The following is a 19,104-nucleotide window of genomic DNA, read 5'->3' on the forward strand; positions in this document are numbered from 1 at the left end:
AATATTAGTCCAGTAATTATCTGGAATAATATTGAAGGTAGTATTGTGGTATTTGCCTAGATTTAATTTGTTGAGTTCTTTCCAATAGTAGACTCATATTTTTTTTATATTAATAATGATGACAGTTACTTCTATGTCAAATAAGAAAAGTCTGGGATTTTTAGAGACTTTTTTCAACATCCAGAATTCTATTCTTAGGGTGAACTTGCTGAGACAAGCTAAACTTGTTTTAAGTCTTTTCCACCTGTACTTGATCTTTCAGATAATGGAATGACTGATATCCAGTTGTCTGGCAATCTTTTAAAATCCCTTCTGAGGCTCATAGGCATCTTTAACTTTCTTTCAGAAGGGCTCAGCGAGGTCTTTTAATCTAGGAATGGTGATACCACGTAACAACAAAGAACAAATCAAACTAAACATCTCATGTTTAAATAAAACTGGTCCTTTCTAGATATTCTCTAATGATGTTTTATCATTAGTATCTAATCTTTTGCATCGATTCTGATTTTATGTATTTTGAGTAGTGATAAATGTAAGGGTGTATTTACTTTTTCCACATGCAGGATCTGTGTTTATGTGTATTTAAATTATGCAATGGAATACCAAATGTAAAAATACATATTTATATTACTCCCCTTTATCTATTAATATTATTAAAATAAAGATCAAATATCTGTATGTTGAAATATGTTAAAAATAAAATGTCAATGAGCATACTTATTCAATTTTTCAATGGCACAGTTGTATAACGTTTTTCTAAAATCACATCCCATATTTTTCATCTTAACTACAGGAATAAGCTAAATAATCATCCAATATACTTTTGTTAGCAACCAAGGTTTTCATGATTTTTAATTAATGATCATCTAATTCTTTCAATTTTATTATATAGTTATAACATATATTTTGATGTTTCCAGATGAAAGAAAAACCATAAAAATATTATTGTACAAATCGTATTGTGAAAAATTTGAAAATTAAGATGTTTTAATGACAGAATCAACATAGATTCTTAAGCAATTATCATTAATTCTCTTGTGCACATACAAACACAGAGACACTAAAAAAACCACTATCATATAAAATCTTTCAGAACTAGACATGTGCCACTTCAAAGTGATTGCCATACATATTTGTTTATTTCATCTACTTTCATCTTACATAAATAGCCACCCTTTCATATTCAAAATTAAAGCAACATGTTGTTAGTAAGTTATTCAATGAGGTTAGTTTCATTTGCTCCAAGTCTGACAACGAGGCACCAATTATTTTGGTCTTAAGTGATTGGGTATATATACCTACTGGCAAACGATAAGTTCTACTGCAAAATATTTACAGCTCTATTAGTCTTAACAGAGAAATGATCTGTGACAGAAAAGGAAGCCTGAAGCTCAGAGACTGAGTTAAGTGATAACAACCCAGCCATAGTTTATTGACATATAAAGTAGAATGGCTTTAGTCTTAACAAAGATTTTTCCTTGTTCATGTTTCTAATGATAATGTCCCATTATCATTTCAACAAACCATATAGTCATTAGCTTCAGGGAAACTGTTAGCATAGATGATTACAATACTAAGTTATACTGAGATGGTTTCTTGATTTTATTAATATTTCTATATTAAAGAGAAGTAAACAGAATCTGAAATACTCTATTTTATGGACTTTCAATTTTGTTAGTAAGTTGGACTCCTAATTAATTAAAATATTTAAGTTACTAAAAATATATTCAGAATGTAGTTGAGTTGATGTGTTATTAATTCAAGCATTTCCAACATCAGATTGTGTTATCCAATAAACATTATCGGTTTTATTGGGATAAAATTCCTTTAAATGATATTTGAAAGAAAGAAATTCTTTATTCATGTGTGAGAAGACAAAAATAATCCTCCCTCTATTGATGGCAATAACATTATCATCACGCTGCTGTTAATATATCCCCACCTGAACTTGCCTTGGGCACTTAAAAAAAGAAAATCTAAACTTCTCTCCAATATATAAATAGTTTCTTATTGATTTGCAGTGCCCTTGTAACTCCACCAGACTACTTCTGTACCCATTTGGAAAGCAATTTTAAGTATCAGTCTAACTTATGCCAATTTAAAATTGCTAATGAACATATATAAATGGTTGATAGCTTCTATGTTGTAGGATCTATCATCAACAGTAAAGAAATCAGCAGTCATAAAATATACCGCAAACTAGCCGTTGGTAGAGTAGGCCTGGAAAAGGTATTCAGATGTCATTTCCATATCTATATCAGTTACCTCAAAAGTGCACCCAAAATCTGGGACACGATTCCCATGGAACTGAAATTTGGAATTTTTTATAGAATATGATATAAAAATTATCATAAAGAATTTTATGACAATATAAAATGTCATAAAAGTCTCCTGTGGTCAATACCTGATTTTTGAGTGTGTTATATAGTTCAACATGAGCTATTTTCAACGCAGATTCTCCCTGAATTTGTAACAATTTTTCATGTACGTTAGAAATTTTGCCATTAATGAAGGCAGTGAGGAAACTGGTAAGGAAATGTCTCTGAAATGATAAACCAATGAATCAGTTTGTCTAGTTATTCAATAAAATTCAATGGCTCTGTATGGAGCTCAGTGTAACATTTCAGCATTAATACATTTTCACCTGTGCGTTGAATTGCCATTTTCATTTCTCATGGCATAACACTTTATAGGAAAAATTTAACTACAGTAGCTTTATAAATGATAAAGGTAAAGGTTCCCCTCGCACATACGTGCTAGTTGTTGCTGACTCTAGGGGGTGGTGCTCATCTTCGTTTCAAAGCCAAAGAGCCAGCGCTGTCCGAAGACGTCTCCGTGGTCATGTGGCCGGTATGACTAAATGCCAAAGGCGCACGGAACGCTGTTACCTTCCCACCAAAGCGGTCCCTATTTTTTCTACTTGCATTTTTAGGTGCTTTAGGTTGGCAGAAGCTGGGACAAGTAACGGGAGATCACCCCATTACACGGAAGCACTAGGGATTCGAACCATTGAGCTGCCGACCTTTCGATCGACAAGCTCAAAGTCCTAGCTCCTGAGCCACCTTTATAAATGATACAAAACATTAAAACAAATGCAGAGCAGAATAACTTCAATTTACTTAGTTTGCTACCTGAAGTGTACCGAATTAGTAACAAGTGACTTAACCTTTAAATATAAAACTGTTTCTGTGTATATCCATTTGATGTTTTAGTCTATTTATTATGGTGGTGGGGAACCTAAGCTCTTTCAAATATGAAATGTTGGATTAGGCCACTTTAAAGTCAGAAATCAAGAAAACCTTTCATGCAATGAAAGGATAGAAGTACTAAGTTCTTCCACTGAGTTCTTCCACTTCTTCATGCTTGCCACCCACTTTCCTGTCTCAAAGTCAAAAGGTTTTCCTCATTTTTTAGCATGTCTTTCTCAAAGCAACACTTCTAATTATCTACTTAGCTATTAACTTTATCCAAATAGGACTATTTAATATGAAAAAAAATGCTTTCTATAAAAATGAAGTTAATACATCGAATAGGAGGTACCTTTGTTCTTGTATCACAAAAATTCTTAATTTTAAATAAAAACATGCTTGGTACTCATTTTAAATTATGAAATGTCTCTAGCAGACAAAAAAGATGGCATTTAAAATTGCTCTTAAAGATATTAAGATATTACAGTTATTAAAATATAGCTTGCATTCTCAGTCACTAACGATTAACATTAAAACCTGGAATATTAACTGAAGAGTATCATTATTTCATATGTATAGAAATACAAGTAGTTCCATAACAGACTTCAAAAACTTCATCTAATACTATTAGCTCACAGGGAAACAAGCGTCAGCACTGACATTTAGAAGCTTTCCCAAACATACAACTAAACTGCAACTAGTCCAACAGAATATGCAAAATTATTTTACAAACAAATGAAACTAATTCTATTACAAACTGGTATTTCCAACAAATTAATCTTCAATTGTGCTAAACAGTATAAGGATCCAAAATCAAACCTCAATTGTGGCTCTTTAGGAAAACACATCAAAAGGCTATCAATTTGAACAATACAAATTTGCACATACATTAAAATGTTATGTACAGTATTTTCACTCTGAATAGCAACAAAAAGCCTGATGAATTTTGTTCAGAAAGTATATAGAATGTTCCCAAAGAGAAAAATGCAAATATACACTAAAAGAATTAAACAGTTTAGATAGATATGTAAATTCTCTTACCTGTCCTGTGACTGTTCTTCATACATTCTTTCTTTTCCCTCCTTAAAAAGTCTTATAGCTCGTTTTGACTTTTTCATGAGACTATCAATATAGATTTTAAAATATTCATTCTCACTGAGCTGTGCAAGTTTCTGGTTGTCATCATACTTGCCCAAAATAAGTCGCAAGTGTTGGTACGTATCCGGTAAAATGTCAAGTATATAAGGTGGGCTATTTTTCAATTGAAGTTTGGGATTCTGACACAGTCTGACCTACAATTAAAGAATAATTTACATAAATTTTACAATTAAGTTCACCCATCCCAAAATTTATTGTACATGAGTAAGACAATGGTGGGAAGCTTACACCTAAGTTATAACATTACCTAGAACTCAACTGTTCAGATATAGAGACCTATCCCATAGGTGATTTTTCAGGAGGCAACTGGACTTTCTTGGGGTTTTTTTTTCTTAGAAGACGTTTCGCTTCTCATCCAAGAAGCTGCTTCAGCTCTGACAGGATAGTGGGGAATGGAAGGATTTATATTCCTTGTAGGAATATATGTATAATAATAATAATAATAATAATAATAATAATAATAATAATAATAATAATAATAATAATAATAATAATAATATAATCCAATGAGATTCCATTAGATATTATTTGTAAAGTCATTTCACATTTTTCATAAAGAAAATACTGTAGTATCCAAATACCATTATATTTACTGGTATATTGTTTTATCTTATTAGTAAGTCTCTCAAAGTCGTCAGGGTTGGATAGTCTCCAAATTCAGCAAAACAAATGCATAATAAAGATTCTATTTTTAAATATATATATAGAAATGAAAATAGGTGTCTGACATTACACAGATAAGTCAAAACCTTACACATGTTGCTCGTGCGTAACGAGTATTCCATCTGACTAAAGAGACAGCACACCCCATGAAAGAAAACAGTGGCTCTTCCTTTACTCTACAGGCCAATATATTTAAACAGAACAGAACAGCTACCTACATCAATAAAGGATCTTGTAAAGACCAAAGCCAATTTAAAAGAAAAAAGTATAGTCAGTATTTTGTATTTTGCCATATGGTTAGCAAAACATACGTTGTGTGCAAATAATATACAAACCATTTATTTAATGATCGTTTGAAATTACAACACTGAAAAAAGTGACTTATAACTGGTCCTCATATTTACAACCAATGCAGTATCCCCATGGGAAAAAAAAATTAGGGTACTTGGTAACCAACATGTATTTACTATAGTTGTAGCATGCCCAGGTCATACAATCACCATTTGAGATCTTCTCAACCAGCTTCCAACAAGCAAAGTCAATGGGGGAAGCTAGAGTTATTTAATAACTATGTAATTCACTTAACAATTGCAGTGATTCACTTAAAAACCATGATAAAAGGTCTTGAAATCACTTACTAACTCCCTTGCTTGGTAATAGAAATTCTGGTGCCAATTATGGTCATAAGTTGAAGACCATCCATACCAAATTTCCTTCTCCGCTAGTGCTACATTTCAGCTATTGTGTAGTTATTTTGTCCATTTCTTTAAATATTTTAATAAATAAATGTTTTAATAAATATTAAATATTTCAGCTGAAAGGAATCAGTCCAAGGATCATATTTGGGGTTTCTGAGATTATTTTCTAATTCAGCTTTCATAGTTTTATTATTTTATAGTTTCTATGAACAAGTTGACCTGAAAGCACACTCATTTTGTACTAACAAGATGTAGTAACATAACATTTTTACAAATTGAATTTGTCATTGGAATTTTAATCCCCCATTAAAATATGTGCACTTGATTATTTTCTGAAGTTATAATTGTTCAAGAACTTTTCAGTCTAAAGACTGAGCACGTATTTCAGTATAAGTACTATAGTACAGCATTTAGCTATTAATAAACTGAAAGTATCATTGCCCCATTTTTAAAAGGCCAAGATTTTTATTTCATGAAAACACAACTTTTTTAGGTTTTTCAAGGAAAGAAAGAGAAATTCTACACAACATATCACTATCTGCATACTTCTATAAGAATATCTAACTGCAATTGCACCATGGAAAGCGGCCCTTGTAAGTCTGTCCTTAAACAGTTCTTCATAAGGACAAACTTCATTCTAGATTAAGACTGCACTGCTGCAAAATATGAACTGACAGAAACATTTCATCCATCAAATAATAAGGAGCAATAGTTTCTTTAAAAGATGTTTCATTGATTCCATATTTTATAAAGAATGAGGTCAAAAATCCCAAAACAGTTTTTGAAGAATGAAAACTATAGATTAGGTATTTATATGGATCTGTACAAGTAAAAAGCAAATTGGCCACTTAGTAGCAAAGATACTACATTAAAATTTAGTAAATATATACTTTATCACAGCTAAGAATTTTTTCTTATTATCATTCTATTCAATACCAAAGGTTCTAATAAAAAAATATGTTTACACAGTAAATGAAGCAGGCGTCCTTCATACAGGAAATCAGAATGGCCTCACACCCATTACACCACTTCCTCCTGTACAGAGTTAATGACTTTCAGGTGCTAAAAATTTGCCCAGAATAGAATTGGTTCAGTCAGATAGGATGGATAGGATAGGATAGGATAGGATAGGATAGGATAGGAGGATAGATAGATAGATAGATAGATAGATAGATAGATAGATAGATAGATAGATAGATAGATAGATAGATAGATAGATAGAATACTGGACCAGTTTATACATTGTTTTATTAGTTAGTTATTCATTAGTTACTTAACAAGGCTGTGTCCTGTTTCACACTAACCAGTTTACAGACCATAATATATGACTACATATCACACCAAACCCCATTTTCCAGCCACCATTACTTCTTAATATAAACTCAGTCATACTCCAGATATAGAATTTGCTATCACAAGATGTAGAAACAAATCAGGAAAATCAGAACTACTAATTTGAATTTGGACAGGAGATAATCAGAGAAATACCAGTGATGTAAGCTAGAATGGTATCATAGAAATAATTGCTGGATAACAATAGCTACATTTTGTTGTGAATTAATATTTATTAAGAAAAAGCAATATACAAAATTATACATTGCCTATTTATAGAAGATATTTAGAAAGCTTTTACTTATGCATATATCAGATGTTCCTGTTTAAAAATATTAACATGAATGGAAAGTTTTATATCACAAGAACACATCTCTTTTCTCTTCCATTCAGCTTTCAAAACATCTTTCTGACAATCATGATATACATCAGAATGAGGGATTGCTACATAGGTTTTCATAAGTTTAAAACAAATGTTATAAATTAGATGGAGAGGAACACTATTTTGAGACACAAATTCAAATGTCAGAACAATGTTATTCAGGAGAGCACACTGAATTGCAGTGGGCAAGGGGCAAACAGGAGACTGGAAGTTGTTTTTGAACTTCCATATCTTAGAACTTTGCCCATTATATGAAGGCTCTTAAAAAATTATAATGATGGTGAAACATAGTCTATGTTTATCTATCTAAACAGGAAAATTAAGTGTTTTTATATAGTTTTGGTATCAGTTATATTAAAATATCATTGAAAAGCTTCTCAAAGCTTGATCCCAAGAGTGACAGAGTTTGATTAAATATAAATCATCTGAACACTTAAACAAATTTTAATGCACACTTTTCTAACTCTAAACTTAATCAATATATATTCTGCCATTTTGTATTTGGGGAACATGTAGCCAAATCTGCAAAGCAATTTCCTGTACTCTCAAGTTTTATGTTGCAGCACATACCTTAATAGCTTATTATCCCAGATCATCTAGTATCAAAGAAGAAACTTAAAACTATTTGCTACAAAATTTAAGATGTACCAAATATCTCAGCAGATTGCATGCGGCAGAGATTTAAACCTAAAGACGTATCTCATTGGAAATTTCTTTCAAATTAGATAAATATTATGATTAGCACAGGTGGTCCTCGACTTACGACCAAAATTGAGCCCAAAGTTTTGTTGCTAAGTGAGCCATTTGTTAAGTGAATTGTGCCTCATTTTACAACTTTCCGTGCCACATTTGTTAAGTGAATCCCTTAAGTTAAGTTAGCAACACGCTTGTTAAATGAATCTGGCTTCCCCCATTGATTTTGCTTGTCAGAAGGTGGCAAAAGATGACGACATGACTCTGGAGCACTGCATAAAAGAAAGTCAGTTGCCGAGCATCTGAATTTTGATCACTGAAATGCTGCAACGATTGTGAAAAACAATCCCAAGTCAAGTGATTTTTTTAATAAGGGCAACCTGGTCTACCCAAATCTGGGATGGATCATACTGCTTCTGCTTTCGCCTTTCAGCCCCAATCCAGGAGCCTTCACAGGGAGTCACTTTCATGACAAATATAAATTTAACACAGTCCCAAGTCACTTTTTTCATTGCTGTTGTAACTTGTCACCAAATGAACTGTTGTTAAATCAAGGACTACATGTATATAAATTTAATTCAGAGGATGAAGAAAATTAAGATGAATTTATAGCATGATCTTTTTTTAAATTCCAAAAGAAGAGCAATTTTAAAGAATAAAACTGGTATATTAAATACATATTTCACTGACCATTACTTTAGAAAAACGTAAAAACAAAACACTTAATTATCAGTTGGAAAATGATACAAACAAGGATTTTTTTAACTTTAAACTAAATAATACTGGGGGGTTTTTTCACGTACAAGGACCATGAGAAGGAAAGAAAACATTTTGGATATCAAACGTATATAAACCCCACTTGATTTTGTTGACCAAGTTCACAAACATCACAGATGTCTGTATTAAGCCCATGATTCCATATATCACACTAACTCATCAAAAAAATATCAGTTATAAGTTTTAATATTCTAGTTGTTGATTTGTGTTTTAAGATTTTAAACTATTACTATGTAATAACGTGCAAATCCTCCAAAAAATCCCTTCTCAACTAAATTTACTTTGATGGAAAAAATGTGGCAAGGAGATCAAGAATTGATGTTAAGGTACACATCTGAGTGTGAAGTTTTTTCTCTAGCTCAGAAAAAATACCCAACTGTTCTATGAATTTGGGATTGCAGGCTACCTATTCTTTAAAAATTAAAACAACCAAGAAAGTTAATTCAAATTATTTTCAAATCCCAAATCCGTTTAAAAATATGGTCCCAATTGTTAAGAGTAAACTTTTTTCAGACTCATGCAGCTGTTTTGGGAACTGCTCTACTATTTCCAGATATGTGCATGTACTCGCACATAGATGTAGTGAGTATAGTGATATAGTGATATGAGACAACCATATGAGCCTAAAAAAGTGTCATGGCTGCTTCAACCATTTGAAAATACTGGGTTCATTTATAGTCTCAAGCTCTTCTAAACCAGTTCTTTGTAAGAAATTTTGCAGCAGTAATATTTAATTATTGTAATATGTCTTGAAATCTGAAGTAAACAGGCAAGGTATAAATGTTTTAAATAAAAACTGAAACTGAAAAGCTAATAGTTATCTTATATTGTGCATTTAGAGCATAGCTCTCATGAATGAAGGCCCAGGATAATGTACTTGTCCCAGGATAATGTTGCAATATCGAATCTGGATCGGTCACTGGGTAAGAGTAAACCATAGCCAACTCTGTTTATAATATTTTTACTTTGGAAAGTAAGACCATAATCAGCAGTCAAGTGGTTATGCAAAATGACCCACATTCAATTTTTGTATTTCTGGTCAAAAACATTAGAACAGAAAATGATGTGAAAGAGTCAGGCTTTAATAGGCAAAGTCAGACTGTAAAACATTTTCAGCCGGTATAGTCACTTTACATTCAATGTAATATAACTAGAATTGCATACTTATGTCCTGTAATTTTCCAACATTTCAAGTTATAGTATTTCACAGAATTATACAGTAGGAAGAGTAACTGAGGTCATCATGTCCAACTTCCAGGTTAATGTTGGAATCCAACAAAAGTTTATTTAGCCAAGAAGAGTATAACCCATAACTTCAGCAGGTAATTGTTTTCACACTTAACATTTTTTATCTTAAATAAAAGTTTGCTCCTTTAAAATTGTATGAGCCCACTATGAACTAAATGTAAAAGTGTAATTTAAAAAAATGCAGATTAGGAACTGGCAATGACTTGGCAACTAAATAAAAAACGTACAAGTCTACCACAAGTTTGAGTCAACAATACATTTTTACTGAAATTATAAATTCTGAACTGATTCTAAGAAAATAGGTTGTTATATGTTTTAACCTGAGTTATTGCCACAATTTTGGTAGTGCTCATTATCTTTTTAAAAAACTTTCATGAGGCACCCAAAGTTGATAGTACAGCAGAATTCCTAGAAAAAACTGTAACTACCTTGCCATACAAGAGTAGTGGGAATAATATAATGCATAAAACTCCATAAGGAATTTATGTGCCTTGATGATCAATGCAAATGCTTTAAATTGTTTATATCAGGTCTATTCCTCATAAAGAATCCATGAACTTTTTCATGGAAATATGTACTATTAGACAAACAGACTGGTGGTCTCTTAAAAATGTTTTATATGCTATGTGTAAAAATATTACATAGTTCTATGCATTTAGCATTTTCTACTTACATTATGTTTTATGAACACTACAATGAAAGCACCTACACAAATCTATGTATAAAATGTAATTTGCAAGGATTGAAAATGGGCCATTATACTAAGCTTATCATAAATGCTGCATATATAATTTTAAGAACATCCTACCTCCATAACAATACACATTTTTGTTCAGAAAAAAATACTCTCATTTCCTTTTATCTGTATTTCATAATACATGCTCCTACTACAATAATCTACAAAATAAGTAATTCTAGTTTAAGACAGATGATACTTTAGTACGTTACTTTATCCTCCAATGAGGAATAATTTTCCAAGATTTGGTTACATAATATAATTTTATTGGGCCATTACAACTGAGGATAATGTTTAAATTGTTGTGCATCTGGTCAAAATAATAAACCTACTTCTTTTTCAGCAGATTTGATTGCATCCATACGATTAACATAAGAGTAGATCTCAATATGATTGCCTGAAGTTTCATTTTCAAGGAAACAGTACAACAACATAAGCCAAAGTGGTATAAATGAAACATACTGCATATTAACAATCTTACAATTGAAGAACTGTATATTTAACATATTTAATATTCTTTTATACTGAGAATAAACATAGCTAAAGGCTGAATAAGCTTGTAATATCTATCATGAACCTGAAATCACACATTTTGTCTAATCCATCGATAATTCCTTTGTATATATATATTTGTTACAAATGTAATTTACAGACTCACCACTTTATCCATTAATTTCCAAGTTTTTTCCACAGTCCTGCGATCAGCAGCTGCCTGCTTGGGGGGGCCAACTGCATCCTGAATAGCATCAATGAATCCCAGAATACGCCCTTTGCGGGGGTTTCCTCCTCGGCCACCTGGGTTCCGGCCATTGAGGGAATTGGCCATCTGGGATCTTATATTTAGAAAAGAAAATAAATATATGTAATGCTGTGATATTGTTGGTCTCTCTTGCCCAGACGTAAAATATATCAACACTGACTTCACATAGTCACTCTTAAGGAAAAATATATGTAACCTATACTGGGAGTTTTAACTTTTGATGGGGAAGAAGCAGCAGAAAAACCTGGTAATCTTTATCCAGAAAGAAATTTGATCAAATGTTAATAGAGCACATCTTATAGAAATGTACAGTTTTAAATGTCATGCACATTATTTTTTCCATCTAGCTCTTTTTATACCTTTAAAAATGTTATCAGTCCACCCTCAGTTTTAATGCTCACTTCTCAGTGTTAAAACTTACACTTTCTCACAAATAATTATTTTCACCTATGGTTCACAAGGGACAAATACATCTGCCGAGTAACAAAGGTTTTAACAGCCATATTACCAACCTCCCTCCCCCACCCAGCATCTGGTAGCAGAGGGGAGAAGGGGGAAAACATTACATCTCTTCTGTTACACACCGTATACATAATGGGACAGATACATTAAAAATACGTACAAGTCGGCGACTACAAGCGATACTTGTCTGTGGGTACCGTTATAGTTTTTAAAAGTACCGAGAAAACAAAATAAATTCCAGAATGGAAAGGGAAAGTTGCTTTTTTGTTAAATCCACAGTATCCAAGATGAGTTTCAAACAACCATCAGCCTCCTTTGCCTTTTCCTGGCCAGCTTTGGGGAGGTCCAAGGTTAGGCAACTGTGTCCCCAAGAAGTGCCGCTTGATGAGCTTTTCTGCCGCCTCACTGCGACCTCTTGTTTTCTCTTTTCCCTGCCTCCCCACCGGGCACACAACAGCCCGCAGCACAGCCCGTGTTATTAAATCCCAGCAGTTTTCCTGGTTCCGGTTTCTTGGTAAGCGGTCTCCGTCCCTCGGAGCAGCTCGAGCAGCCAGCAGCACTACACGGCACGCCTTAAGCCTCCGCAGCGAGGCCGGCCGAGCCAAGAGCGATGGGACGCCTCTCCCCCAAGTCGTCGCGGTTGCTGGGGTTCCAGAAGGAAACATGGGTAGTTACTTCGCCACCGCGGGCCCGTTGCGGCGGCGGCGGCAGCAGCAGCAGCAGCACCAAAAGCAGCGGCGGCGGCGGCGACAGCAGCGCTGTTCTCGCCCGCTCTTGCTCCTGGTTCGGCGGCGCGAGGGTAAGAGGCGTGTGGGGGCGGGCTGCGGGGGCGGAGCTAAGGAAAAGCAAGGACAGGCGGCGGCGGCGAGACTCGCTGCAACCTAAACGCCGGGCGAGTTTTCTCGGATTGTCCTCGCCGTTCGGAATCCTGGGATAAGAAACCCGGCACGCCGCCTGCGCGCTGAAAACGGCTCGCGCCGGCCCCTCCGCTCCCCCACCCCGTTCTAACGGTATTAGGGTTCCGTTCCCAGATGTTGCCCAATCAAACGTGAGCGCGCGACGGGGAAGCAGGGGGCGGGGGGAAGGGAAAGAGAACTGAATTGAAATAGAGGTGCTGAGAAAGGACTCACATTCACAGACCACAAAGAAAGGAGACTTCGCGAAGGGAAAGGGCAAGAGAGGCACAGAGCTCCTTTTCTTAGCCCCCCCTACTTAAAAAGAAATATGCGGGGCAGTATTGGAAGCGTGTTGGTCCTCCAGCGCCTGATTGATACAGCAAAGGACCAATGGGAGCGCCGGGAAGGACTTCCGGCTTTGCGCTCTCCTCCTACTCTTGACTGATTCATGAATCAGTTGGAAAGGTGAAGTGGTGGGCGACTTCGGGACTTCTGCAAAACATCTGTAAAGGGGCCGGAAGTAACCCTTACGGAAAAGAGACTGAAACGACTTCTTTTATGGGGGGGGGGAGATGACTTGCATAAGTAAAATAGCCATTGATTACGGCGATAGGGAAATGCTTATATAGTCATTAAGGGAAATAGTATTCGTAGTCCTAATTCTTGATGTATTTTAAATCCTGTATTGCCTCACTTCCCTGCCCCGCGCGTACATGGGCTTGTAAAACAATATTTGGAATAACGTGTCATATTGTCTACCGAAGTGGTAATCCGATAAAACTGGAGACAAGATTTTTTTGAACTCCACAGCACTTAAATTGTGACTAGACCTAAAGAAGATGGCATTGCATGAACGTTGAGAATTATGTCTACACAATACAAAGTTTTTTTTCTCCCTCATATAGAATTCAGCATCACACCAAGATAAGTATTTTAATCCACAGCATGTAGTTTAAACTTCTACACTGCCATAAATAGCAAATTTATGTAAGCATTCACAGCAGTAAACACAAATCACTGGTAGATAAGATCAATGGACTTGAATCCATCTAATAGCAATAGCAGTTAGACTTATTATACTGCTTCACAGTGCTTTACAGCCCTCTTTAAGCAATTTACAGAGTCAGCATATTGTTCACAGCAATCTGTGTCCTCATTTTATCGACCTTGGGAGGATGGAAGGCTGAGTCAATTCAGATTCGAACTAATGGAGTGAGCATTGAGTTAGCCCTGCAGTACTGCATTCTAACCACTGCGCCACCACGACTTTTGTAGGCAGTTGACACATTTTATTTATTTATTTATTTTATTTATTTATTTTGTCACAACATCATACAAAAAGATTATATAGTATATAAACATATATATGAGTAAATGTTAGGAGGTATAAGCATATATATATATATAGGAAGAAGAAAAGAAAAACAATAGGACAGGAACGGTAGGCACATTTGTGCGCTTATGCACGCCCCTTATGGTCCTCTTAGGAATGGGGTGAGGTCAATAGTAGAAAGTTTTTGGATAAAGCTTTTAGGATTATGGGAAGAGACCACAGAGTCAGGTAAAGTATTCCAAGCACTGATGATTCTGTTGCAGAAGTCATATTTTCTGCAATCTAGATTAAAGCGGTTTACATTAAGTTTAAATCTATTGGTTGCCCTTGTATTATTGCAATTAAAGCTGAAGTAGTCTTTGACAGGAAGGACATTACAATAGATGATTCTGTGAGTTAAACTTAGGTCTTGTCGAAGGCGACGGAGTTCCAAGTATTCTAAGCCTAGGATTTCAAGTCTGGTGGGATAAGGTATTTTGTTGTTTTCAGAGGAATGGAGAACTCTTCTTGTAAAATATTTCTGGACACGTTCAATTGTATTGATGTCAGAGATGTGGTGAGGGTTCCAAACAGGTGAGCTGTATTCTAGAATTGGTCTAGCAAATGTTTTATATGCTCTGGTTAGTAGTGTGGTGTTTTGGAAAAGAAGCTATGCAAAATTAGGTTTACAACTCTTAGAGCTTTTTTGCTATGTAGTTGCAGTGGGCTTTGGCACTTAGATCATTTGACATGAAAACTCCAAGGTCTTTAACGGATGGGGTCGTCTGTAAGGTAATGTCCATCTAGTATGTACTTAGTTTTAGAGTTCTTTTTCCTATATGTAAGACTGAGCATTTGCTGGTTGAAATTTGAGCTGCCAATTTTAGACCAAGCGGTTAGATGGTCAAGGTCGTTTTGAATGATAGAAGTGTTGTCTGTGGTGTTAAATAGTTTGACATCGTCAGCAAAGAGAACACAATTACTTGAGATATGGTCACAAAGATCATTAATGTATAGAATAAAGAGTGTTGGTCCAAGGACGCTGCCTTGAGGAACGCCACTCTTGACAGGAACAGGATTTGATAAAGCATTGCCAATTTTGACCACTTGTTGTCTGTTAGACAGAAAAGCAGATATCCATTTGTGGAGGGTCCTGAGATGCCATAGGATGTTAGTTTAAGGAGAAGTTTATCGTGTACTACTGAGTCAAAAGCTTTGCAGAAGTCTATGTAGATTGCATCTATTGATTTGCCTTGATCTAGATTTGAAGTCCATATGTTTTTGCAGTGGAGAAGTTGTAAGTTACATGATAACTTTTCCTGAAACCAAATTGTTTGTTGGAGAGTAGGTTGTTAGTTTCTAAGTGTGAGGTAATGGATTGATTGATGATAGATTCCATGACTTTGCAGGTGACGCAGCAAAGGGAGATCGGTCTGTAGTTTTCGACTAAGCTGGGGTCTCCTTTTTTGAAGATGGGGATGACTGTGGCTAGTGACCAAAGTTTGGGAAGAGAACTGGTAGTGAAAGCTTTATCAAAGATAATACTTAGGGGTTCAGCTATATTAATGGTAAGTTTTTAAGAAATATGCACATAGACCATCAGGTCCAATAGAAAGCGATGGTTTTAAGTTGTGAAGAGCTTTACCAACGTTGTCTTCTGTGAAATCTATATGAGTTAAATCATCATAGTCATTGCTGGTTCGTTTGTGGAATGTTGGATATGTGTTATCGGAGTTAACAAAAACTGAGCCAAAGAAAATGTTGAAGAGGTTTGCTTTGACTGTTTCGTCATTGCATTCTTTGTTGTTAGAATCTTTTAGTGGTGGGATGGATCTTGAATCTTTAAGTTTACTGTTGACAAAATTATAAAAGGCACGATTGGAATTTGTGCGTAGAAGGTTCTCTTCTTGCTTGGTGTGGTAATTTGTGCATTCAGTTTTATTTGGTTGCATATGTTTCTGTAGCGGTTTTGAAATTTGTAACATAGCCTTTTTGTTTCTTTTCAGAGGATTTTTTTTTTGATTGAAGCTTTTTATTGATATGGGTAGTTTGTTTTCTTGGACATGGTAGTCATTCGTGGTACATATAATTTAATGACTCTATTGATTTCAAGTAGGAAGATTCTATAGAGGTCATCAGCGGTTATGCAGGTTGCAAACAGATTTTGCCAGTTCAGAAATGAAAGATCGTTGTTTATAAGGTCGTAATTGGCTTTCTTGAAGTTGTAGTTGGGAGTTCTGTTGTTATGATGATTTAAGTATGGACGTATATTGAGACAAAATCAATCATGCAGTGGTCACTGTTTGAAAAAGGTTCTTTAATTTGTAGTCCGTAAATTGAGTTTGGATTGTTGCAGAAGATGAGGTCAAGGCAGTTGTTGAGTCTTGTATTGTTAGTTACAAGTTGTTCAAGACCTAGGTTTGTAACAGCGTTGTATAGTGTAGTATGGATTGGGTCAGTTGAACATTCATTGGTTGTCCAGTTAATGAGAGGTAGATTTAAGTCACCCAGGAAGATAAGAGGGTATGGGCAAGAGGTAGTCCATGTTAGCATTGAGGTTAGCATATTTGCGTGGGTAATGTCATAGTCGGGGGCTCTGTAGCATAGTAAGAATCGAAGAGTAGTGTCAAGGGATAGGTCGCATACTATAGTTTCAGGAAGAGAGAGTTTATGTGCTACTTGGATAACTTTTAGATTCAGTGACTTTTTGTAAAAGATAGGCACTCCACCACCTCTTCGGTTTTCCCGATCTGATCGATAGACTTGATATTCTTTGTTTGAGATAATGGAGTCAGGAAGGGATGAATTCAGCCATGTTTCACAAACAAAAATGATATCAAATGTGCCACTGTTTAATAAGAGGATAAATTCAGGTAATTTGTTGACTATGCTTCTTGCATTTATCAATTTGCATTTGAGATCTGATATGATTGGTGTTGAAGAGGTAAGGCGTGCATACCTAGTTTGGGTGTTAGTAGGTGGGGGGTCGTGGACAATAGATGGTTGTATAGATGGTTGGATGGTAGTTTGGATGTTTGGATGGATGGTTGTTTGGATGGTTGGTTGGGTGGATTGTTGGGTGGCTGTTTGGATGGCTGTTTGGATGGCTGTTTGGATGGCTGGTTGGATGGCTGGTTGGATGGCTGGTTGGATTGTTGGTTGGATGGCTGTTGGTTGAATGGCTGGTAAGATGGTTGGTTGAATGGGTGGTAGGGGGATGGGTACTTGATTGAATACTGGGATGGCTGGTTGATTGTTATGGGTGATGGGGGGTTTGGAGGTGATTTTTTGATTGCAGGTTTTATTTTTTATGCAATCAGCACGGTAGTCGATGTATAGGTTGGATTCACCATTGTCTTGTCTTCTTTTAAGTTCTGTGTGAAGTTCACGAGAACGTATCCGTTGTAGAAAGGATAGATCAGGACGTGATCTAAGTTTACTGTAGGTAGGGTTGGATTTAGCAATTGAGTTTATAGTATATATGAATTTGCGTTTACTGTCCTCGTTTATGCATGTGACTCTACAAAATCTTGGTACTGTTGACCCATCGCTGTTTTTATATTCTGGTCCATCTCTGGAGACAGCAATTATTTCATTTGGGAAGATGGTTGATGAGTTATAATTTCCAATGATGTTGTGAATCTTATTGGTATCTGTTTCGTTTGTGTTTTCAAGTCCAAATAATATTGCATTATTTATTTTTTGTCCTCTCTCCATTGCATCTCTGATTAGTTGATTAGTAGTTATTTGTTGTTTAGGTTGTGTTGTATTAATTTGTTGTCTAGGTTGAGCTGTAGGTTGTATATTTTGTGATGATAGATGAGTTTGGAAGAGATTTAGATCATTTGAGTCTTCATTTTTTAGTGTTGAAATTTGTTTTATCAAGTTTGTGAAACTTTGTTCAATAACTGATAAAAAAAAAATTTCTAAGTTTTGTTCAATATTTTGAATTCTTTTTTCTAGGTTTTGTTCAATAGCTTGTAATCTTTTATCTAAGTTTTGTTCAATAGTTGTTAATCTTGTTTCTAAGATTTTATCAGCGTTGGATTTTCTGGCTGGCATAATGATAATCTTTCTTATTCCTTTGTTTTATTTCACACTCTTTCCAATTTTAGTAATGATTAAGTATCTGTCACTTAATCAATTATCTTTAATTTTATATCTCTCTCTTTAACTTTAAATGGTAATCAATTTGGCAGTTGCTATGGTAATGGGGAGTCACTATGGTAACAGTGAGATTTGGCGGGAAATTTAAAATGGTGAGAAAAGGTGGTTGAAGAAGCTTCTTTAAAGGTGGCTGTAATGGCGGGAGATTCAAAAAGTCAGTAGAGGCCGGGAGACTGGAGTCTCCTAGGAACTCACCAGTAGTCCTGCAGCAGTCCTGCCGATTGGGGGATAGGTTGTTTAGGGTTGATGCAAATGTTGTTGGGCTTATATCTCCTTGGTGGGAAATTTAAAGTTAGAAGCGGTGAGGGAGGGCGATGATGGAGGGCGGTGATGGCAGCGGCGCGACTCACGGTAGCGGCAGCGGCAGTCCCGGGTCTGGCGAGGTGGCTCTAGTGGCGGCGGGCGTCTCCAGCCACCTTTAATCGGCGGCTCATATAAGCGGTAGCGGCAGTCTCGGGGCTGGCGGCGGCTCCGGCGGCACAAGCGGCAGCGGCAGTCTCGGGGCTGGCGGCGGCTCCGGCAGCAGCGGGCGTCTCTAGCCGCTTTCAGTCATGTCCTATGTGCACATAAATCTTCCTGAATATATGCTTCATGGCAGAGGTAAGGTTACACATGTTTTTTCCCACCTTATA

The 19,104-nt window shown here is 35.6% G+C and overlaps 1 protein-coding gene across 4 annotated transcripts in view; it reads right to left on the bottom strand.

Annotated features, from left to right (window-relative positions):
* Positions 1 to 13,493, bottom strand: part of CBLB (Cbl proto-oncogene B) — a 76,541-nt gene extending 63,048 nt beyond the window's left edge. Inside the window, exons 1-3 of one of the 4 annotated variants that reach the window (XM_058185021.1) lie at positions 12,258 to 13,491; positions 11,534 to 11,708; positions 4,230 to 4,480 (exon numbers count right to left, since the gene is read on the bottom strand). In XM_058185021.1, the coding sequence (XP_058041004.1) occupies positions 4,230 to 4,480; positions 11,534 to 11,701 (419 nt within the window). In that variant the 5' untranslated portion in view covers positions 11,702 to 11,708; positions 12,258 to 13,491. Of the gene's footprint in view, positions 1 to 4,229; positions 4,481 to 11,533 lie in introns of all 4 variants that reach the window. The other 3 variants (XM_058185023.1, XM_058185022.1, XM_058185024.1) reach the window with 3 other exon arrangements.
* Positions 13,494 to 19,104: the final 5,611 nt, after the last annotated feature.

Source organism: Ahaetulla prasina, chromosome 5, assembly GCF_028640845.1.
Source record: "Ahaetulla prasina isolate Xishuangbanna chromosome 5, ASM2864084v1, whole genome shotgun sequence".
NCBI classification, from domain to species: Eukaryota; Metazoa; Chordata; class Lepidosauria; order Squamata; family Colubridae; genus Ahaetulla; species Ahaetulla prasina.